The sequence below is a fragment of the Pelobates fuscus genome, chromosome 2 (genome assembly GCF_036172605.1).
Source record: "Pelobates fuscus isolate aPelFus1 chromosome 2, aPelFus1.pri, whole genome shotgun sequence".
Lineage (NCBI taxonomy): Eukaryota > Metazoa > Chordata > Amphibia > Anura > Pelobatidae > Pelobates > Pelobates fuscus.
Window position 1 is genome coordinate 393,515,011 of NC_086318.1, and position 24,803 is coordinate 393,539,813.

Genomic DNA, 24,803 nt, shown 5'->3' on the forward strand with positions numbered 1-24,803 from the left:
GACCATAGAGTTCCCCCACAAACCGTTCCAGAGTGTCTTTCCTTAAAGTACACACCCTCAGGGGAAGAACTAGAAAATCTGTTGAACAAAATACACTCGTCCCCAGGGCTTGTTTTCTGGTTCTGTCTCATTGCGATTGTGCAGTGTTGCTGCCTCAGTATAGTTTATTGCCCTATGTGTCAGTCACACATGGATACACTTCAGAGGAAATTTCAAAACCCACTGACATTGATCTGCATTGCAGCAGATTGAGAAAAGGCTTTAGGGAAGCAGATGCTATCTACACCTTTTGTGAAAACCCCAGTTGACACATGACTGACTAGCAGTACAAGTTGACATGGTGTCTGGTACATTCTGTGTAATTACACCACATTCCAAATCGGATTCTTTAGTGTTTAACCTTCAGGTATTACATATACAATAATTGAAAGAATGCCACAAATTGACATTAGTGACATCTTTATACCTTTTTTTTTTTTTTTTAATAAATAAAAAAAAAAACAGATCAATAAAAATAGATGAAATAAGTAAATTATACTTGATTTCTCAACTTTAGTGTATTTAGAAAGGTGTGCAAGAATCACACGGACGCCAGTGAGATGTGGAATACATACAGCAGGAAACCTAGGAAACCGAGTTATGGAACATCTAGCATTGAATCCTGAAGACCTGCGATTCTACATTAAAACCCAACATATCTGTATGTTTCCTTACTTGCGTTGGCATTAAATGAAAAAGAAGGCTGACCACCTCTAGACAAAGGCCATAACATTTGCAATGCAGCAGTCACAGGCCCAATATCTTATACGAACATATTAAAGATACACCCTGAGTGAGACACACTATATGCCACTAGCACACTCTGCTAAACACACAAACCAACTCAAAGCCACCCTTTTAATATGACACATTCTAGGTCTCTCATGCTGCTACTCATTACTGCTGATACATGTATTCTAACAATTTGGCACATGCGTTCCAACACAGACATTTATCAAGACATGCTACTACTACTAGTGCACACCAACACAAAAACAACTGAAATTGTAGCTGTCAAGAGCCCCCAACTATTTTCCATCCATTATCCAACCCAGTCAACATGCTTGTAGTTACATATCTTTACTTATGTTTACACATGTAGACATGCTACCCAGTTAAGTTTCCGCATGTCTCGTCTGGGTACATGTACGTGAATTAACAGGCGCCAACTTAAACACTACTGTGGAGTAATGCTCATTAGCTGGTGTCATTGGTCAGTAGGACTATATAAAATTTAGCTCTCTGAATTGATCTAAAGTAATTTGATTTAATTTCTTTAGGCCTGGACTAAAGATAAGGCGATCCTGGAAGAGCTGTTTAATAAACTGAATATGGAACACACAGCTTACAGGTGAGCGAGCAGCAATGCCAAGGGTTCTTCATCCCTGCTTGAAAGAACATTATTTATGTATATAAGTGTTTAGGAAAAAAATAAATTTCTGAAACATGACACTGTTCATAATGTCATCAAGGGCTACTGATGCAGTATTGGCCTTCAGTTTGATTTAGTATTCAGCGAGTCTCTGTAAACCTACCCCACGCTGCGGCAAAATAGGATATCACCAGAATTTCTGCAGGTCCATCCTATTAGTAATATCAGAGCTGGTTTTCTTTTATCACTTCACTTAAAGGGACACTATAGGCACCAAAACAGCTCAAGCTTAATGTAGCAATTTTGGTGTATACATCATGCCCCTGCAGTCTCACTGCTCAATTCTCTGCTATTTAGGTGTTATATAACTTGTTTTTTGTAGCCCTAGTCACACCTCCCTGCATGTGATTTGCACAGCCTCCCTATACACTTCCTGAAACATAATGTAGATATTTTAGGTTCCTGTATTGCAGTTTTTCCACTTAACATTAAAGGGACACTATAGTCACCTGAACAACTTTAGCTTAATGAAGCAGTTTTGTTGTATAGAACATGCCCCTGCAGCCTCACTGCTCAATCCTCTGCCATTTAGGAGTTAAATCCCTTTGTTTATGAACCCTAGTCACACCTCCCTGCATGTGACTTGCACAGCTTTCCATAAACACTTCCTGTAAAGAGAGCCCTATTTAGGCTTTCTTTATTGCAAGTTCTGTTTAATTAATATTTTCTTATCCCCTGCTATGTTAATTACGTTGCTAGACCCTGCAAGAGCCTCCTGTATGTGATTAAAGTTCAATTTAGAGATTGAGATACAATTATTTAAGGTAAATTACATCTGTTTGGAAGTGAAACCAGTTTTTTTTTTTCATGCAGGCTCTGTCAATCATAGCCAGGGGAGGTGTGGCTAGGGCTGCATAAACAGAAACAACGTGATTTAACTCCTAAATGACAGTGAATTGAGCAGTGAAATTGCAGGGGAATGATCTATACACTAAAACTGCTTTATTTAGCTAAAGTAATTTAGGTGACTATAGTGTTCCTTTAAATTCACTACTGTTAAACGTTTAGGAATTAAACTCCTTACCGCTGTTCTAATTACTACATTAAACATGGTTCCCCAGTATTTAACTTTGTTGCAGCCCAGTTCCAAACAAAGTTTCATAAAATTTAATACCACAAGTTTCTCACTCCAAAACAAAATATTTAAGGATTTATTTTTTTTAGGTCAAAATCGCTGAATACGGAGAATAGAAGAAAATTCTGTTCAACAGTGTCTTTCAATCTCTGATATTATGACCGTCATAAATGAATTCTTTGCGTTTCTCAGTTTGCAGAATGAAACCCAGTTGTCCTCCATAGTCCAGTTATGTCTATTCCCTGGTGGAATTGATTCTTTGCATTAATATTTTTCTGTTTGTTTCATTTATAGTGCTTTGCCACCCGAAGAGGCTGAACTCCTGTACATTAAAGTGGTCGAGCATCTTGATGGCTACGGCCAGGAATGTTTTCATGTGAAGGTATGAGATTAAAGGGCACCTACAGTCCATAAAATAATATTTTTTTCAGTGCTATTCGTATCCTGCCATGAGTGTCCACCCCCACTCTGTGGGGAAAATGCAAAGTTAATTTATTTAATTACCTTGTTTCCATCACCCACTCTGCCTCTCTTTTCATTGGCAAGCATGCTGACGTCTTCTGTCTCCTCGTCCAATCCAATGCTTCTCATGGATGAAAAGCACTGCTCTTCTCCAATCAAGAAGCATTAGAGGATGTGAATTGTCAGAACAGAGTCTGACTCCTTTCTCACAGGGAAAGCACCATCTAGTGGCTGCCAGGGAGACAGCCAACAGAGGCTTTTTTTCTTTTTCTAGTCCTGCAATTAAAACATTTCCGTATCTACAAAACAGCAATGTTGTACATTGCACAACCAAAACGGCAGGACCATTGCACTCAGACCACTTCATTAAGATGATGTGGCCTTTTAAAGTGACTAATGCTTCAAACAACTTAGCAGCATGTTTTATATTCTATAATTCTAACCGGTTTCTGCTGATGTATTTCACAGGAAACAGCACAGTTTGAAAGCAATTATGTTATATTATACTAGATACACCTCTTCTGTGGCTATAGAATAAAAAAAGTATATAGGTAAAAGCAAATAACCGATTCTAATTGATTAGCAGAGCGGTGAGATCGCTCAGTGGGCTAATGCATCAGCAGCAGAATCAGACGTACTTAAAAACCAGAGTAATCTGATTGTACTTTTCCTGGTTAAATACTTTGTTATTAGAATTATTATTTGCCTGGAGCTGAACAATTAATACATTTTTAATGTATTTTTTCATTTCCAAAGTTCCGTTAGAGAAACAGAAATGTGGATGTTTATATTTTGTTTTATAATGCTGCCTCCCTGTGTTCAGGTTTGGAATTACAATATTTTTTTTTTTTTTTAGAAGTCTCCGTAAATCACAGAAGATTAAAAAAACAACAAGTTTAAAGCCATTTTTAAAAAGTCTTTCAAAACCATTAAAAAAAAAAAAGACGTCCCCCACCATTCAACCTATTTGAATACGCACAAGCAGACTTCGTTCTGCGTGAATTGCTGTTTTCACAAAAAAACAACAACTTCTCATCCTCATCCCCCCCCCACCCCAAAATAAAAACCAGCCAGAATATTTTAGTAATTTTGTAGACACTCCTTCAGATGGTACAAACGTACAAAATTAAGGCCTGCGCTCAAACCTCTACTACTCCTGGGTGGTAGCAATGACTATAGTTCAGCCCCAATACATACAATAAAAAACAAACAAAAAAGGTTGCTTGCGCGCTATTCCTGGAGGTTTTTTTTAGTATTGCTTCAATGGCCATTTAAGTGTAAGCTCACCTTAAAAGGAAATTGAGGACTTACTACTGTGATGGCTCATCTTGACACTGACTAAGTTTGTCAACTACATTTCCCATTAAAAGCAACCACTTGCTTTAGATATAGTTAATTAAATTGAATAACTACATAATGCAACCAAGCAAAGGCGAAGAGATCTCTCCCCAGCTGTTGTTAAAAGAGCATCTCCCATGAGTTCTCTGCCCATCCAATGCTTACTCTGAATAAGTGTTGACGCTAAACCATGGAATGCTTTTTTTGACTATTCACTTTTACCCTTTCAGTTGTTTGTGAGATTTTAACACTTTTATTCATATTTACGGCTTGTTTTTAGGACAGTCATGGAAATGATATAAACCTTTGTATCTTTTTCGTGGGGATTTTTGTGACTGACAATACTGGACAACTAACAGCCATTTACAGGTAAATCTTACCATAATTACGGTGGGAAACCTACTAACCAGTTAAGGCCTCAATTAAATATTTTTTTTGTAAGCTCTTAAAATGATCTAATATTTTTAGGTAAATTTTGAATATGATTTTAATATTCTGAAAAAAAATATTGACATTTTTGATTACTTTTATAGATTTTTGAATATATATATATATATATATCTTTATTGTTTATATTTTGAAAAAAAATAATTTAAAAAGATTATCCCAAAAATATTACATAAAAAAATAATATAATCAAGAGGAAAAAAAATCTACTACTTGCATTTTACAAAGGGAACATTCTGTAGCGCTGTACAATTATACAAAAAGGATATAGAACTGCAAAAAAAGTCAATAGATAAAAAAGGCAAAGAGGACCCTGAATGATTGACTTTTCGAATTCAATACGGTAAATTTAATTGCACTACTCTGAATTCATATTTTCATTCACTATTTTTCAATGAATTATAGAATAAAACTACATTACCCTGTGTTTATTAATCTATTCTTGTTTAGTATAAAATAGTTTTATTTATTTATTTAAATGACTTTCCAAATGCTATATCTATACAAGTCACCATCAATGTCTTTTAGAATTCTTGTAGCTAAATTGTTCGTCTTTCTAACAGTATGGAATCATTTGGGAAAGCTTATTAAATCGAGGCCATGGTAACTCGGCAAAGGATCTCGATTATGGGTTTCTGTGGGAAAACGGTGTAATTACTCCGATGTAATGAAATGTGCTTCTATATCAATATCAGAACAGAGACTAGTAAGGAGATAATTGTTTGTTTAGAAACAACATGAGAAGTTTAAAATTAAAAAAAATTATATAAAATGTATAATGTTTAAAAGTTCTTTTGTTCAATCAGCGGGGTGAGCTGGATATAAATCCATCCAGTAAAAATGATATGCATTTATATAATACACAAGGTTTTAAATTTGACTGTTTGGCTAATCAAGAAATTGCCAAATATATATACCATCTCTGTATTTTCTGATCTTGTTTGGTGAAAAGGATAAATCTGATAAAACGACAGTGCTCCGCATCTCTAGCAGCGATCGAAAGGCAGGAAAAGTGCAATGAAACCTCTACTTGAGAAATAACTGTGAGAATGTAGAATGTTTATTTTTTTGCAAGCCTAATGTAGAATCTTGTCTGTAGGTGGAATGATATTGGAAATATCACCCACAACAAGTCTGCAATTGTACTTGAGCTGACGAGGAAAGAAGAATCTCCTCTTTTTCACACGGTAGGGGCAGTTTTTTTTTTTTTTTTACATTTACACAATTACAAAGTCTTGAACTGAAATAAAGAACAAATGGCTGCCAACTGGTCGAACTCCTTTTTTATTTCCTTAGGAATGACTCCATTTTTAAATGCTGCCTTAGGTTTTGTGACTGCATTAACCCTTTAACCTCTTAACCGATATGCATTTTATTACACAATTCTAATTACATTTTAAGAAAATGTTTAGTTTTTTTATTTAACCTAAAAATCATTGTTTAGCAGATGTACCCAATGAAAACATGCATGCATTTTATTAAAGGAACACTATAGTGTTAGGAATACAAAGATGTGTTCCTATCAGCTGCAGCGACCGGGGGCGTTCCGGGTTCAATGGAGACAGTGAAAATTTTGGCCACCCTGGCAGAGGTGAAAACATACCTGGCAGGGGAAATAGAACACTGCACACATGTCCTGAGGAGTGAAATTCAGGCCATTGGTGAGTGCACCACGAGGTTAGAAAACCGCTTGGAGACCACTACAGCTGCACACAATGCAGGAATCAGCCAAGTGAATCACCTAACCACCAGAATGGCGGCAGCGGAGCTGGCCATTGAAGACATGGCAAACAGATCACGCCGTAATAATCTTCGCCTCAGGGGCCTCCCAGAGAATTCAGGGGAAGGCCCAGTGATAGACGTGCTGACTGCAATTCTCAAACCTCTGCTTCCTGAGTTACCAGACCATCTCTGGCATATAGAAAGAGCCCATAGGGCGCTATGTACCAGAAGATTGGACACAAACACCCCAATAGACATCATAATAAGGTTCCTGCACTTCCAGACCAAGGAGGCGCTGATCAGGAGAGGCAGAGAAGGCCCAATCCGTTACCAAGGCTCGGACCTCACACTATACCAGGATTTGGCGCCAGCTACTCTACAACGAAGGCGGGAATGGAAACCTATTACAGAAGCCCTGAGAGCAGCAAACGTGAAGTACGCATGGGGATACCCCTTCAAACTTCTGGCCTTTCAACAGGGCAAGACCTACGTCCTGCAAAAGGGAGACGATGCAACAGCCCTATTTACTGACCTCGGGCTCCAAGCTCCGACACAGATCCCATCCACGCTGACCGACATTGGAGAACTGCCACCTCTCCCTGGTGAATGGTGGATCGCCGGAGAGTAAGGTACTAGGGGCGCCATATAGTCGCTTCACCTATTAAGGTTATTAGGGCCTGCACGCATTTACAGAGACTGTGAGAGTGAGGGCCTCATGGACCTTGGGGAGGGGGATGGGGGAGGGACACTTGCTGGGGTAAGTCACCTCACACTATGATCCTGGACAGGAGGAGAACTCACATAGATGATACAGTGGCTGCCTGGGGGACAGGAGGTGGGATTTGGGTCGGGGGGGGACTTCGAGACAGGGGTCCCACACAGAAAACTCCACCGCAAGCAAGTGAACTGAACCTTTATAGGGGCGGCCAGACCCAGGACTAGGCAAGACCATGCGGATTGCTATTGCACCCGGCATGTTGGACACTTCCTTAAAAAAGGGTAACAACCTAAACCCAGTTGAAACGGTTGAGCCAACATCAAGACTCTTTGTTTCCCGTTGCAGTTACTTGTTATTCTGTATTCTAATATCCAGGTTAATTGTTAAGGTACATAGCTCAACCTGGGCTTAAGTACGGGCACAACGCTTTCATGCGCACTCGACATTACACATACCCAAGAAAGCAGTAAACGCACAAACTGCAGGTAGCCTGGTTCCACCCAACCGCTTTGCTTTACAACAGCTCATCCTTACCCCCGACGACAATCACACCTAAATGACGGACGACAACTCTAAGACCGACACATCATCTGCTGTAACACCTCGGAACAAGAGTCTCCCACAAACGACAGAGGCAGCAACCACTCACTCAGACACTGGTGACTTAGACTAGGGCTACATGGATGAAAGTAGCGCATTCTATATGACATAAGCATCAGCTGGAAGACACACTAAACGGGCGCACCACTCATGTACACACCCAGACTTCTTACTTAGATTAACGAAAAATTTAGTGCACAATCGAACTGAGCAGCGGGTATAAACGTACTTCTCCGAACGACGCAATATTGTTGCCCAGCGGCATAGGCAGGGACGAGGGATGGCCCCGGGTGGAGTGAGCCAGACCTTGCAAATTGTATTCCTGACAACCCATTGGACGGGTGTGTTCGTTAAGGAGTAAGGTCAAGTCAATATCGTCCTTTTATACCTGTTGTTGATGTGTGTTGAATATATTTACCATGTACACCCGATATTAGCAACTGTAGTCAATGTACGACTTTGCGACACTGACTAGGGTATAATGCACAGTGAACTGGTTTAGGCCTCTAGGCCCGTGCGCATGTTGCATTATACAACATAGCTTAAGAAGGATCTACTCCCGTTGCAAGTAGGGACTGAGGGGAGGAACAATGGGAAGACTGAACCCATGATACAGTACGTCGATCGGGAACTGTCCTAACATCCATCTACCAAACACTAGACGAAATAGCAAACACAACATTGTCATATAACTTCTCAGCGGTGTGGCAGTCACATGGTACAGGAACCTCCATCTCATACTCCCCTCAAGATTAGGGGCATGGGACAGGGAACTGCACCCCACACACCGGTCTGGCAGCAGGTAAGACCAGACCTCATTCTTCTATTGCTTTGCTTTCACTCTATTCCTTCCATTCTACTTTCCTCTTTACCCCCTCTGCTATCAGCCCCCTTCATGCGTCAGTCGGTGGGCGACTGGAGCGGTGCTCTGGTGACTTACCATAGTGATCCCACACATGGGCCACGTACGAAAGAGAAGGTACGCGCAAACAAGCAGCACCCCTCACGACTATGGGTATGGCCATAAAGCTGACATCTATTAACGTTAAAGGAGAAAAAAAAGAGACGACCAAAAAGAGACGACTGATGTTTAGGGAAATTAAACGGCTGGGATCAGACATTACCTTCTTGCAAGAGACACACATACCCAAACGCACAACATTCCATCTACGGGATCGCACATACTGCACCACATACGGAGCTAGATCCCATCGAAAAAGCAATGGAGTAGCTATACTCATACATAGTAAATGCCCAATTCACATAACTACCTTTGATCCAGACCCGGAAGGGAGATACATAATGCTCATCGGTACCCTGCATTCTCACCCAATACACCTGGTTAACATTTATGCTCCCAACTCACCTGATATAGCTTTCTGGGACACCCTGTCTACTAAGATTAAGGCACTCCCACACAGCATGCTTATTGTAGGAGGGGACCTAAACGCCGTACCGTGTCCGGCTGCGGACAGGAGCTCTAGAGCAGGCCAATTGAGGTCGCAGGGCAGGGGAATCCAAGATAAATTGCTACACGGATTCATACAAGACAGTGGACTGATAGACGCATGGCGAGCGCAACATCCCAGCGCACGAGATTACACATTTTATTCAGCTCCGCACGGGACCTATTCCAGGATCGACCACTTTCTAGTAAACAACATATGCATGGCCAGAGTAGTGGACACGGCGATAGGTTCCATAACGTGGTCGGATCACGTGGACATATCTCTCACCCTGGGAAACTTATGTACAGCTTCATCGTGGAACTGGAGACTCAGCCCTCACCTACTGAGAGACAAAGACACACAGGAGGCAATACGTAAAGACATACAAGAATATTTCACTACAAATGATAATGACATGAGGACATGTCCCCGAGCATTATTTGGGCGGCACATAAGGCAGTGATCAGAGGCACATGTATAAAACTGGCCACACGAAAGAAGGCACTAAAGGTGCGGAGACTAGCTCAACTGTTAGTTTTGCTGAGAAAACAAGAACAACAACACAAGACGGCACCAACCCCGCAAATACTGGAACAACTGGGAGGAACCAGATTATCCATCACAGAACTTCTCCTAGATGACACCGCTAAAGCCATCACATGGTCCAGAAGGATGTTTTATGAGAAATCGAACGAGATGGACACGCTGCTAGCTAGGACTCTACGCCCACGACAAGATAGGACACACATCACCACAATCAAACACAGAGATGGAAACATCAAAAACACCCCGACAGATGTTGCACAAGTATTCACAGACTACTACAAGACACTCTACAACCATACTCCAAGAGATCCTATCGCAAAGGCGGCGGCAGAAAAAAATGTGCACACATTTTTAAGCAATCTAGACCTTCCTAAACAACGCTCATGAACGACGCCATTACCGGAGACAAACTAGACAGGACAATAGCACAGCTTAAGAGCAATAAAGCTCCAGGTCCGGACGGATTTGACGGGGCATATTATAAAACATATAGAGAAGAACTCATGCCCCGCTTAGAACAACTTTTCAACGATTTCATGGAAGGCCAACATCATCCTTCTCCAGAAACCGGGTAGAGCCCCCCTACTCCCAGATAACTATAGACCCATCTCGTTAATTAATCATGACATAAAGATTTTAGCGAAGGTCCTGGCAGAACGCTTTAATCCTCATTTGAAAACGCTGATACATCCAGACCAGGTGGGCTTTATACCAGATCGACAACTTTTCGAAAACACCAGAAGGAATATAGACCTCATTTGGCGTAAGCAGACCAAAGACACATCTACAGCGATAGTCGCAATCAACGCAGAAAAGGCCTTCGATAGGGTCGATTGGCCCTATTTCTTTCAACTCCTAGAATTTCTGGGATTCCCAGAAAAATACGTGGCCACGATTAAAGCCATGTACAACCAAGTATATACACAGGTGAAAATCACCGGAGCTAGGACCAAACCCTTTAAATTGGGTAATGGAACACGACAGGGATGCCCCCTCTCCCCGCTTTTGTTTGTGCTGACCTTGGAGCCGCTCCTACAAGCTTTATGCAAACACCCATGTATACATGGCATAACAGTGGGAGGACAGGAGTTTCTTGTTTCCGCCTATGCAGACAACGTCCTGCTGACGATTACAGAACCGAAAGATTCCATGGATGCTCTGCAAGAAGTCCTGGCACAATTCAGAGAATTCTCAGGCTATAAGGCTAACCTAGAAAAATCAAGTGCCCTCCTCTTAGGCCTGTCTGTGGAGGACACGGCGGCATTGCAGGCAAACTATAATATTCCCATAGCTAAAGACCACATAAAGTATCTAGGGATACAACTTCCGAACGACCCGGCCAAACTTTATCACCTAAACTATGCCCCACTTATGCGAACCCTAATACAGGACATGGATAAGTGGCTAGATAAGCCTATCTCTTGGATCGGACGTATTCATGCAGTACAGATGTATGTGCTACCCCGCATCCTGTTTCTCTTTCAGGCACTACCCATTAAACTACTAAAATCAGATCTAGCCCCACTGCAAAAGGCTGTCGGGGACTTCATATGGCAAAATCGATGCCACAGAATCTCCCGAAACATTTTATATAGACAAAAACAGAGAGGAGGGTTGGGGCTCCCACACTTTTATTTCTATTATGTAGCTGCGCAATTAACTCAGGTGGCTATGTGACACGCACCATTGGAGGTAAGGAGATGGGTGGACTTGGAGTCCCTCCTAACTGGCCCAGGCTTACCGCAATACCACATGTGGGTGCCCAGAGAAGACAGACCAATATTGAGAACCACCTGTCCAGCTGTTTTAAACGTCAGCGTCCAAATACATACTGGCGACTTCCCCATCCCCACTTACCCCACTTTTAAGAAACAGGGCCTCCCCCCCGGGAATGGCGGCTAGAGAATTCGCAAACCTGGAAAAAGCAGGTTTACAGAGAGTTTGCCACATGTTTAAGAGCGATGGCATAGTTACATTCGAACAATTGAAACAGAGGACCCATTTCACCCCCAGGGACTTTTTTAGGTACCTACAACTTAGACTATGTACAACTCCCACACATACAAAGGGTATGGAAAGCCCCATTGACATTTTAAATGTGTTTAAACAAAACCACACAATCAGGACTCACCACTACAATGTACGCACACATTTGCTCTGAAACAGAAGAATGGGGTACACTAACATATACAGACACATAGGAGAGGGAGTTAGGAGAGGTCCCGGAGGGAGTTGAGTGGAGAGAAATATGGGAGGCAAATAACGCAGTGTCCATATGTGTATCTCTCCAGGAGCAATCCTATAAAACTATGTTTAGGTGGTACACCACCCCGGTTAAACTCTTCCACATGCAGCAAACACCGTCAGACGACTGCTGGAGGGGATGTGGCCACAGAGGCACATATCTCCACATGTGGTGGGACTGCCCACGGGTGCAAATCTACTGGTCGAAAGTTTTCGACTTGCTTAAAAAGATCTTCCACAGGGCACCCGAGCTAAATCCTTGGACATATCTGTTAACTAGATCTCTAGACGACTGGACGAACAGGGAACAAAAATTGGTACACAAAGTAACATTAGCAGCACGAAGAACCCTTGCACAGTCATGGCTAAAGGTGGACATGCCTCCCATACGGAAGGTGATCTCCAATATGAAAGACGTATATCTAATGGATAACTTGACAGACAGGGTGAGAGGTTCCATGTCTAGATTTGAAAGAATTTGGGAACCCTGGACAAGTAGCGAACTTTTCCATAACACAACTTAACCTCTACCTCCCCCCCCCTCCCTTAGGACAGAGACTTAAGTAGAAAGAGGACTACTCAACAGACGGGAATGGTAGCCCCCGCGCTACACGGAACTGACGCATCTCCCCTCCCCCCCTCCTTCTACTACTCTATTCCTCTTCCTCCCCCCCCCGCCCCTTCATCTTCTTCATTCACTATCTCTTTTCTTCTTTTCTTCTTCTTCTTAAAACATCGGAAAGAGATTTGGATCCCAAATTCCTACACAATGACAATATAGCGACTCCTGGCCGTACCAGGACCGCATCACAAGGGATTGGTGACACAACCCCCAACCAAATTTTATTTTTTACGTTACTTACATAACAGAAACCTCATTAGCTTAGATGGTTTGTCGTTTGATGCATACTGCTGGTTTGATACCCAAGTTACATGAAAAATACAAAAAGTGAAATGTCCTTGTTATATGTAGTACATTGCAATGTTAGCTGACAATGGGGAAACAGAGATAAGCTATGAATAATGTCAATACCCGTCTCATATATTCAATGTACAACAAATATTGTATGCTGTTGATGTAACAAGACTTTCACACAAAAATAAAGTATTGAAAAAAAAATGTGTTCCTAACACTACAGTGCCCCCCTGCCCCCTCACCATGGTACTTAAAGGTTAAATAGCCCTTTAAACACTCACTTTAATCCAGTGCCAATGTCTCTCGGCACAGGCTCAGTCTCCGCCTCCTCCGACGTAATTGCGATGGGGCACCTAATGCACATATGCGGTGAGGGCCACGCATGCATTCGGCGTTAAGTTAATGTTTTCCTATAGAGCTTTAGAAGATGCTGCACGTCGCCGTGCAAATCGTGAAGACGCCTAGTGTCCCTTCACGGAGTTAAAATCTGTGAAACAGAAGGAATCCCCTCTAGTGCTCTCTGGTAGACGGCCACTAGAGGAAGGCTTAATACTGCAATGGAAACATTGCAGTTTCTATAAAACTGCAATATTTTTCAGCTGCGGGGCTAGGGGACAGGGGCAGTTCATTCCAGGAAAGCAGGTGTAATGGAACAAAACAAACCATAACTGATCTAGATCGTGCAAAATTGATGCACAAGATCACTTGTGAAGTGTGACTGACGTGGCTTATTGGCATTGCACCTCGCAATTTAGCAGAGTTTAGGTTAAATAAAATTCAATCAAGAAGCCACATCTGCCTTACAGTTGGGTAAATGGAAAATCAATCGAATAATTAAGTGAGAGAACAATTTTTTTATTTTTTTTTCTCCCGCCCGCCAACGTGATCTATTAGATCTGTTAATATATGCCTTTTTTTTTTTTTTTTTTTTTTTTTTTAAAGCAACACAGTGGGTTGATTCAGCTTTTTTGGCTCTTTTACCTCCAAAAATATATTCTATTTCACTTTTTTATTATCTGCCACCCTAAATTTGGCATTCTTTTCTGAAAACGTAGTGGAATTTTGGCAGAGATTGTTACAACAATTTAACCCCTTAAGGACACATGACATGTCATGATTCCCTTTTATTCCAGAAGTTTGGTCCTTAAGGGGTTAAATAAAAATGTGAACAGAATAGACAAAAAACAAAATACACTTTTCAGCTTAGTTTAATAAATGTCCCCAAATTTTGAACTACTTTAACTACTTCATGGCAAGGTATTAGACAAATAGAATTCCATCAGTCCTGACATGTCCTCTGTCATAAATGGGTTAAAGGGAGAGAGTAAGCACACTTATTGTAACGCGTTGATTACACAGATTTATTTGTCCAGTCTTCCAAATGAAAAAAAATGACTTGGCAGATACGAGTAAGTTATCCTCTCGTGTTAGAGTGCACTGTAATAAATCACATCTGGCCTCACACAACGAACTGAAACATTTCTGTTATTTGCCTGTGGTAATTATCTGAGACACAACAAGTATAGACACATTGGTGTTAAACAAGCCATCTGGCAGAATTCTAATACACCTTGAATGAGGTCTGACACTTCTACCTGTTAAGTTGTTTATGTTGGCTTAGTGCATTGCTGTTCTCTTTACAAACAGAAACCTGAGGTTTGAGACACTGTTGATTTTGTGTGTTTGTGTGTTTCTTTTGTTTCAGGATGATGTTGAAAACAGTAAATATATATCTCGATTGTTTGCTACGAGGCTTAAGTTTTACAAAGGCAACAAAATATGCACCGAGTAAGTGGCATGCAATGTGCACAACAGATATACATTGTACAATGTTTCAAACTTTGTTTTCATGTATTAGTTCTATTTATATGTCTGTCCACATAGTATGCGTCGTTGCCACATGAGTGTAAGTTTAACAGGAGAAATGATGTCATGAAGGCAGTGGGAGAAATTTAAAGAAATACTCCAAGCACAATAACGGCTACAGCAAGTTGTATTGGTCGTGGTGTCAGTAGTGCCCTGGTACCCCCCAGCGTAAGCAGGCAAACCATTTCGTAATAGTTTGACTTTTTAACTGGGGTATTCTCGACATCGCCCCATGCCTCAATGGGAGTCTTGGCAATGCTCATTGGCTTAGAGCAGGCTGCCAAACAGGTAGATCCCCAGATGTAGAACTACAACTCCCATGATGCTTTGCATGCCTTTAGAATGCATTTAGAATGACAAAGCATCATGAGCGTTGTAGTTCTTCAACATCTGGGGATCTTCCTTTTGGGCAGCCCTGATTTACATGATGTAAGTGTCCCTTTAAAGTGAATAAGCATCTCGATCTAATCCTTCGCCTTTGATCGCCCTAAGAATATCCGTTTCTGCTGCTGTTAGAAGGTTGCATTAGCAAGACTTGTTTTAACGACAACTACAAAAAAAACTTTAATAAAATAAATAGTAACCATATGGGTAAACCAAAATCATCAGAGGCCAAGTTTATTTCTATGTTTGTGTAAATACTTGCATGTTTTAATTTGGATCAGATTTTGTAGTCTTTATTTTATATTATTTTACACAGCTCCAGTCTGCACATTGTAGTACATGTTAAAAAATGTATAAACACACGGTTCATTTTTATATTTGACAGGCAATCGATAACTCCTCCTGTGGTCAGACGCCGGCACACCTGGAACAGGTCCTCCTCGGTATGTGCAATGTTTTCTCCTATTGAAGGTGGTTTGCTCATTAATGGAGATAATATTAAAGCTGTTTTTGCTTTATTTCTCACACTATTGTAGTCACGGCAGCAGCCAGTACTTCCTCAAAGACATATTCATAGCAGCGAGATATACATGTCAGAAGGTAAATGCTAGTACTCATGTTTTCTGATTTAAACTGTATTTTAATAGTACTACTGTGAATTTGTGTGGGTGTGAATGTGTTTGACTGTATATCAGAATTCATTGCAGACATAATTATATACATGTTCTTCTGTATGTGTATATATAATATAAATATATATGACTACCAATACAGTAAACATATAATATGACTACCAATACAGTAAACAAACAGGAACAACCAACAAATGCAGATGTCGACAAAAAAGTGGTCTTTCGTTTCTGGAAGATGTTTTTAATGTCATTATTTTAATTATTGCATTTGCTGATGCATTAAATAATTCTGAAAGGAACATTCCATTCCTCTAAAGCACCTTTAGACTTATTTGAGAAAAGTTTTTTTTTTTTTTATATATATATATATAAATCCCCTCAGTAACACCTCCCAGGTTCCCTGCCTCACTCCTGAAGTGAGTGCTTCTAATATAGAAGCGTTGGTTTGTTTCTATGTTACTCTCTGAGAAGCTTTGTTGGTGTATCCAATGCTTCTATACGTGAAGCCTCTGATTGGACACAAGTCATCAATAGTCGTGGCCTGATGCTGCAGTGAGGAGACTCTCCCAATACAGGAAGGAATAATGTAAGTTTAACAGATTTTTACGGTTTCATTACTGCATTGGGGGAGGGTTATTAATCTAAAGAATTTAAGGAACAGTGCAATAAACAAACAATGTCTGCTCTACCTCCATTGATGTCTTTCTCATCCAATTCAATACTTCTCATAGAGGTGCATTGGGGATGAGAAATGCATGTGCAGCAAGCGCCACATTTCTCCAATCGAATGCTTCTGATAGGGAAGAGTTGAACCCAGTGCCTCCCTATACTATGCGATAGAGGACATTCGATGTTCTCATGCAATGCGTGAAAACATTGAATAATACATTACCAGTCTGACTTGGTTGTAGCACCGGGAGCACCCTCTAGTGGCTGTCAGGAAGACAGTCAGTAGATGTATGTTTAGCCTTGCATTGTTAACATTGCCGTATCTAGAAAACAGAACTAAAACAGGGCAACTGCACCCACATAACCTGGTCTAGGTGCCTATAAGTGATTCAAATGTGCAACAGATTTACATTACATATTTGATATAGATTTGATTTAATCAATTAATTCAGAAAAACTGCAATTGTTTTTTTTTTTTTCTTTTCTTTTATCTTTCAGACAATATTTTCCATATGAATGAGGACCCAGTAAGTTACAGACCGATTTCGCAGACTAGTTTGGATGGATATCCAGAAATTAATGGGACTGTATTGAATGGAAGCGTTTCCAGTGCTCATAGCATAAACTCTCTTAACCATTCACAGAGCATCACCCAGGCTTCTCCACGGACATCAAACCTTAGTATCACAGCAAGTGACCTCATGACACTAGATTACCTCACAAAGTTGCGCCATAGTGCAACGGTTGTGCCGTCTTACAGGCAAACACCTGAATATGAAACTGTAATGAGACAAAAGAATAGAGGCATTCTTCCCCCTGATGGCCAGAATCAATCTTTAAGAAATCTCAACCTTGGAAACGCACATGCTTACAGGCCCTGTGATAGCTTGGTTTATGGTCAGTCTGAATTTCCAGAAAGACCCCATTACATGGTTCTCTACGGACCTCATACTACCTTTGGAAATCAAGTTCTGAATCCAACTGAACGCATTCTCCATGGTGTGGCTTCCAACCAGGAAAATATTCAATCCATATCTCACACGGTCAGTACACCAGAGTTGGCTAATGTGTTACCACAACCCACCCAAGGTTTCACTGCTTCTCGTAAACTAAGAAATAGGTCATCTCTGCCCCCACCTCAGTACTCACAACCACGACCAGCTAGTAGCACTCCAGACTTGGCAAGTCATCGCCATAAATATGTTAGTGGCAGCAGCCCAGATTTGGTGACCAGAAAGGTACAGCAATCTGTTAAAACATTCCAGGAGGACAGTGCTCCGGTGGCACGTCAGTCTTTTCAAGAGGTCAGTGAACTATTAATGAGACCCACCCATCGTCCCACTGTGAAAAAACGCCACAGTTTGGAAGTTATTAACAGCATGGTATGTGGCATGGAGGCTATGGCAATAAATTCACTAAATGCACCACTGCCCCGAAGGAATACATTACGAGAGTTGGTGCACACCGAGGAGACCATGCAGAAGGACCAGGATGTTCATCAACTTCCATTGTATCATCACAAAAAAACTATTTCTGATGCCACTATGTTGATACACAGCAGCGAGAGTGAAGAAGAGGAAGAAGTAGCTGCTCACAATCCTGTACGCCATGCTTCATCTACAAATCAAATGTCTTACAGCTATCAGCTACAAGCTGCCCTAGCCAGAATGCCAAATAAACCCCCTCCAGAATATCCAGGTCCAAGAAAAAGTATAAGCAACGGAGCTCTAAGACATGACTCTTCATGTCTCTATGCTGCTATAGCTAGAACCAAGGCAACATGCCAAAGGACATCACAGACTGCTTCTGTTTCTAGAAATGAACAGGCAACAATAAATGGGGCTTCTCTTGGACCATCTATCTCGGAACCTGATCTTACCAGTGTCAAGGAGAGGGTCAAAAAGGAACCAGTTAAGGAAAGACCTGTATCGGAAATGTTTTCAATAGAGGATACGATTGTAGAAAAGGAAATCATGTTAAGAGTGAGTATATATGAAATTGTGCAATAATCATGGAATTTCATGTAACAATTTGAATTTAAATACATTTATTAGAGAAGACAAATCTTGTCTGCAGATAAATGTATTACATATGCTAATTTAAAAATGTGTTTTATTTTTTATTTTTATTGCTATCGAGGATGGAATATTGAGAGAATCTTTAGGTTAGAACCTAGAAAAGTTGCCATTATACATGTTGTATACATTCTTGATAATTTCTTAAAATGTATATTTCTTACAGTAAATGTTTTGATCGATCTTTCTTTATTTACTGTAAAAGATGAGAAATTTATTCTCAAATTTTAAACCGGACATGAAGTTATATATAGAATGATACACATTGTGTCTGTGAAACAAAAGTGAAAAAAAAGACTCCATCTGTATTTTAAACTTTATTTGAGCTTGATTGTTCTTGCATTCTATGAAAGGTCTGTTTAAATTCATTAAAAGATGCTGTAAATAAAAGGACCAAAACCTGCATTAATTGTCAGCGGCAGCATTCCTTGGCTTTTCGATTTGTTGATTTGAAGATTAAAAACATTCCAATATTTGCTGGCATAACTAACGTAGATGAAAACATGTGTTTTCTTGCCAAAAGAATTTAGAAAGGGATAAGATGGCAGGATTGGAGGCTCAGAAGAGGCCCTTGATGTTGGCAGCGTTGAATGGACTCTCTGTTTCCAGATTTCCTATGCTTGAGGCACGGCAGGAGGACTCTGCGAAGATGCCAGTGGATGAGAGGGTAAGATTAGTCTCTACTCAGCACTGTTAATATTATTTTGTGTCTTAACCGGTTGAGTGCCAAAAAGGTGGTGAAATCTATTGCAAAGCAATGTGCCCACTGGCATGAACAGAGCTGTGCTTTTATGGTATGCCAAATAAACACTTTGAGTGCTGGAGGGAGACAATGCAGAGCCAGGCACACCAACAAAAAGGTTAAACTATCAGTTAAATTGCCATTTTTGTGTTTCAGTTTAGTTTTTATGTGAATCTTTTTCAAAGAGAAATTGTTTTCTGTTTTATTTATTTATTATAATTTTTTTTAATGCACAGTTAATTGGGATTTTAATAACAATACGATACTTTGTAAATATATCCGACTTTGCCAGGAAAGTCACAATATTTTGTTTCCCTGTACTACTGTTGAGTGTTTGCTTCTTTGTGTCCCACTTTTAGGGGGCAAAAAAAAAAAAATGCCCCATGTAAAGTGCCTGAAACAGCATCATTAAACATGCCCAAGCTGTGATAAAATGGCTTTTCTGCCCTTATGAGTATGCTTCAAGAGCCTGTTTCACGTGGGTAACTGATATGCCCCTACACCCTCGCTTTCTTACAGAGAAATACAAGGAGAATATTATATGGCTACTCATTAAATTTAAGTGAAAGTATAAGGTGTGTGTGTGTATATATATATATCTTTATTTATGGCCAGGTACCATAATGAGTAATAATGCATGGCCAGAAGGCAGTAAAGCGTGATTAGCTACCAAATACATAGTCTTTAAAGTGAGAATGCAATAGAAGTCCGCTAAACTAAAGTCAAAGTGTCTATATGCGTGTATGTAATATATGTATAGTGTGTGTGTATATGTATATGTAAAATAGGGTGCACTCACAGGTCTTCAACTGCGTGGTTTTAATGGTGAGAATTATTTCAAAAACATATGGATTAACATTTCATCTTATTTTTTTCAAGATATGTTTAACGCAGTTTGCCCCCAGGCACAGTCTGGATTTCCCCTTAGGCACAGTAGACCACTACGGGGAACCTGTTTTTTCAGCACTTACAATGTGACTTTCCGAGCTTAAAGGGACACTATAGTCACCAGAACCACTACAGCTTAATGTAGAAAGGTTTAGAAATATAAATGCTGCCTTTCCAGCTATATATATTGTTAATTATTTTTATTTTTTTGTTCAGTAGATACTTTCTTCTTTATTCTCTATATATACCACTTTCTATGTGTCTTATTTAGTACAAGTTCTTAAGAAAGAAACTGGAGGAGGGGACAGTATTTACAGAATACGAGCAAATTCCAAGAAGAAAGGCAGATGGTGTTTTTACCACTGCGATATTGCCAGAAAATCTAGAACGGAATCGTATCCGTGAAGTTGTTCCTTATGAAGAAAACAGAGTAGAACTTTCGCCAACCAACGAAAACCGTACCGGGTACATCAATGCATCTCATATAAAGGTAACATTCCAAGTATTTAGTGTAAAGAAATTCACAGCAGCAGGTGTTAACATCACACGTCGCGTGCATTTTGTAAAGATTTATCAAAGGGACAAATGTGCTGTACCTTTCTGTACAGAAATGTACAAAATGTAGAAATGTATTAATTCCTTTCAGCCCATCCCAAATAAGTAATAGATTTAATTGACAAAACTAGGGAAACTAGTCATGGAATGAAAAATCAATATGTTTCTCATCTCGTAATGTGCCGTGGATGATCCAGACAAAATTGGTTTAAAAAAAATAAAATAAGTCGTATTGAAAATTAAAATCTAATAAAAAGAGAAAAATAAATAAATACAATTTTAGAAAACACACATTGCTTGTGGTGTATCTCTGCAGGTATGTGATAGATATACAAAATATACTTATTATGGACACTAGAAGGTCTGAACAACACAACTCGTCTAAAGTCAGTTTCAAACGTCCTAACTAAGTGGCTACACAATTGTTAGTATGGAACAAATTAAATCCACAATCCCTGCATAGGGTTCATATAGTGCAAGTGTGCCCCTACATCCTAATTCAATGTGTTGTCAGCATACACATCTGTATATCAGACAACTTGGCTATAGGCGCTGAATTAGCTACATATAGTTTATGAGGATAATAATGTGGGCTACACTTCCATGTGCATAGTACCTGGGACCAAAATAATTTCACGGGGGAAAACACTTAGCTGATATTCAGAGTAGTATAGACAGCGAGATAAGATCTATGGTACTATGGATCCAAAAAAAAAAAAAAACATATTCTTTTTTTTTTTTTTGGAAAGGTTTTTAATCTATAGGAACAGTATATACAATATACAAGTTGTTGGGCCCCTGGAGGTTTTGACTTGAGCCCAGTTTTAACTTGTCTTTCAACATCAAAGAATTTGGCTCATAATGACATATTTAGGTTTAACCACAAGAATGTATTCTCTCTACAGTATTAGCAGTGCATCAAATAGCAATCCAAAGTAAACACTGACTATTTAGTGTAGACTAAACTATTAAAAGTTAAATTGTTGTCCAGGATATCAACATTTTTAGCTGTTAAATAACATTCCTGGCAACGTAACCTAATTAAAATAAAGTTGTTATAGTGTGAGAAGGTCCTTGTGTTGGCCTGCCTCAAGGGGTCAAGCAATTAAGGAACCATTTAACCCCACAGTCTTTGAATCCGGTTCCCAATAGCTCTGCTTGGCTATTTACGCCGCAGTCCGATGCTTGTTGGGTCAGCTGACACTCTCAGCATATCGGTGGATCCCAGGCGGAGGCTTCCTGACTGAAGTCTCGGACTTTGGTGAAAGTAGCTTGGCAAAGCGATCGAGCGTCAGGCTCAACAGTTTGGGGTTGAACTATTTTTTTTAACCAAGGCAAATTGGTGCACAGGGACCTCTGTGCATGATACTAATTTCATTACATTGACGTTGTTACGGTGGCTGGAGTGTCCATTTAAAACTCTAAATGATTTTCTAAATGGTGAATCCAAAATAAGTGGTTAAATGAAAATTTGCCATTGTTGTCTAAAATTGACCTATATGGATCCAAGCCATGGAGACAGGCAGAACTAGCTTTCCTGTAATTCTAATATATTATGCAGGATAAGCGTCCAACATTCCAACAATTAAAATGGACAAGTAAATCTTTGATTCTTAAATTTAGCATGTGGCTAGCAAAATTGAGTTGAAGGCCAATCTGGTAATATGCAGCTCAGTGTTGCTGTCCTTTTGTGGCAATCATAGTTTAATACAGTAAAAACCAAAGAAAAAAAGTTACCTGCGCACTTCCAAAATCTCGATGCATATTTAAATAAATGGAGGTTATTTGGTAACTCCAATGGCCATTCACAACTACAATTCACCTGGCTTCCTTCAGCTTCAGGCAAAGAAATCACTGAGACAAAGAGGGGTATTTTTCTAAACCCCTTAATACTTACTAACCCTAATAGATAACACATAGGGTGGGTGGCCGCATTGTAACATAGCACTGTGATACAAAAGTGAATACAAATACACAAAAAGTAGTCCAGCGCTCACTTAAGAGGTTTGCCCTGACTTGACAGGTGGGCTTACATCTAATGGCCATTGAAGTAACTAAATAACCTCCATTTATTTAAATATGCATTGGGATTTTGGAAGTGTGCAGGTAACTTTATTTTTTTTTTTTCTTTGGTTTTTACTGTATCTATTGGGCTGATATTTGCTATGGTCGTTGCTGCCGCCCAAGAGTAGTGGGAGTTTGAGCGCAGGACTTTTTTTTGCGTGATCCTAGTTTAATAGCCATTACTGTAGGCCAATAAAGAAGGCACACTGGGATGCCTCGGAGTATGTATGAAAGACTGCTCCAAAATAATTTTAACAGAAGACTGGAATATGGCACCCATAGACTTATTGTATCAAAACCACTACGTTGAGCTGTAAACGCTATAAAATACTATCCCTCCAAGTGGTTTTATCTATTGATTTGAACCACGAGTGGCAACCTATACTTGTGAAAGGAGAGTGGCACTACGTAGACTTGGATAATGCTAATTTGCTTCCTGTGTATTGGAAAACTCAGCTCACTGTCTTTGGAAGAAAATTTCCCATTGCATTGTCCCTTACCACAGGAAGAAAAACCCTACTACATCAAGATATTTTTTATTTTATTTTATTTTTTTTTTTTTTTAAATTCTTTATTTTTGTAGTGCGTAAGCAAATAACAGTTGCATGTGAGGTACCCCAAAGGCAGTCCTCCAGCACAATACGAACAGTTGAACATAGGGGTATAAGGTAGATCAAGCACATTTTTTATATATAACGTAGCATAACAGAGTGATATCGCTTAACTGTCTAGGCATGTGAGTATTTTGCAGTGGCAAGAGTTAGTGAAGCTATGAGTAGGTTACCACATGCGTTAGAGTAAGGGTGAATGATTCAGCAGATTAGTGATTGCTAGTGACAGCAGCAGGAGATATGTTTACAAGATATGTTGTGACATGGCTGAAATAAGTTGGTGACATGTTGAGTTGGACATCATCATGGCAGGCTGGTATGTCTACCTATCTGTGGGTGTTGAGCTTATGAGTAAGTAGAGCCCTCTTAGCCATTAAGGCTATAGATTAGTGGTCCCACGGATAAGTGTGCTGGACTAGCTCTGGTGACAGGGTATCGAGGTTATACTCAGAGAGGCTCGGTATGCAATTGCTTTGTCCCGAGTGGCATTCCCCCCGTGGTCCCTGGCGTTGACAGATCTATGTGCCATGCTGGATTGCTGTTCGCCAGTGCCAATTGGGCTTAGTGTGTAGTTGGCGGCAGTGGCGCTGGCTTTACATGAAGTGTGTAGGTGCAGTTGTGGAGCAGATATAGAGCAAAAGAAAAGTAACACAATAAATGCAACTCGTAAAAAATTAAGATGCATATTTACACTCTTGCCATAAATAGAGTCCTCTACTGTCTGTGATTGGATATGTCCGTGGTGCAGGTAAAGTCCACATATGTTCCCATGGAGCCCGACGCGGGTGTCGGGCTCCGGTAGCCAGGTCAGGCAATCACCTAGCCGACTCCAGATCTCAGGGCGTGCAGTCTGGTCGCAAAGATCTTATCGGTGTGATGGTGTATCCAGCCTCTTCGTTCGATGCAGGGGGTCTCTGCGTTGGTACGGGCATAGCCCCACTCCGGTGTGGTGGACCCGCCAACATGTGAGAGTCTGCGTGAGGTGATGTGTCGCAGGCTGTTGTCTTCTCCGAGGTATGCCAGGGCGAGGGTCTGCCTCTGAGTGTTGTCGGTAGAAGGGTTGCGATGTGGTCTGCCTGGGGCCCTTCCGGTCCCTGTTTAGCGCAGTGTGTTGCTGCAGCAGGATCACCTTTTCATGCCTCTTAGGTAGGTTTAGTTTTGCCGGGCCTTTGTGTGGGCGGGTCGCCGCCATAGGTAGTGGTAGTCGCTTGGGCTTACGGGCTTGTCGGTGTTGCCGTCCACGGGCTTTGTTGGCGAGAGGCGGTGTGCACGTTTGTTGGGGGATCACCGGCAGGATTGTAACAGGATGGTATGCCTTGGCCTGTTGCTC

The 24,803-nt window shown here is 40.6% G+C and overlaps 1 protein-coding gene across 1 annotated transcript in view; it reads left to right on the forward strand.

The window, feature by feature from the left end:
* The window catches only part of PTPN14 (protein tyrosine phosphatase non-receptor type 14), a 104,072-nt gene that overhangs the window by 74,524 nt on the left and 4,745 nt on the right, over positions 1-24,803 (forward strand). The window contains exons 6-15 of the mRNA XM_063443836.1: positions 1,320-1,390; positions 2,841-2,928; positions 4,627-4,715; positions 5,893-5,980; positions 14,693-14,775; positions 15,623-15,680; positions 15,774-15,837; positions 17,037-18,520; positions 19,137-19,280; positions 20,515-20,733. Coding sequence (XP_063299906.1) covers positions 1,320-1,390; positions 2,841-2,928; positions 4,627-4,715; positions 5,893-5,980; positions 14,693-14,775; positions 15,623-15,680; positions 15,774-15,837; positions 17,037-18,520; positions 19,137-19,280; positions 20,515-20,733 — 2,388 coding nt within the window. The remainder of the gene's footprint in view (positions 1-1,319; positions 1,391-2,840; positions 2,929-4,626; positions 4,716-5,892; positions 5,981-14,692; positions 14,776-15,622; positions 15,681-15,773; positions 15,838-17,036; positions 18,521-19,136; positions 19,281-20,514; positions 20,734-24,803) is intronic.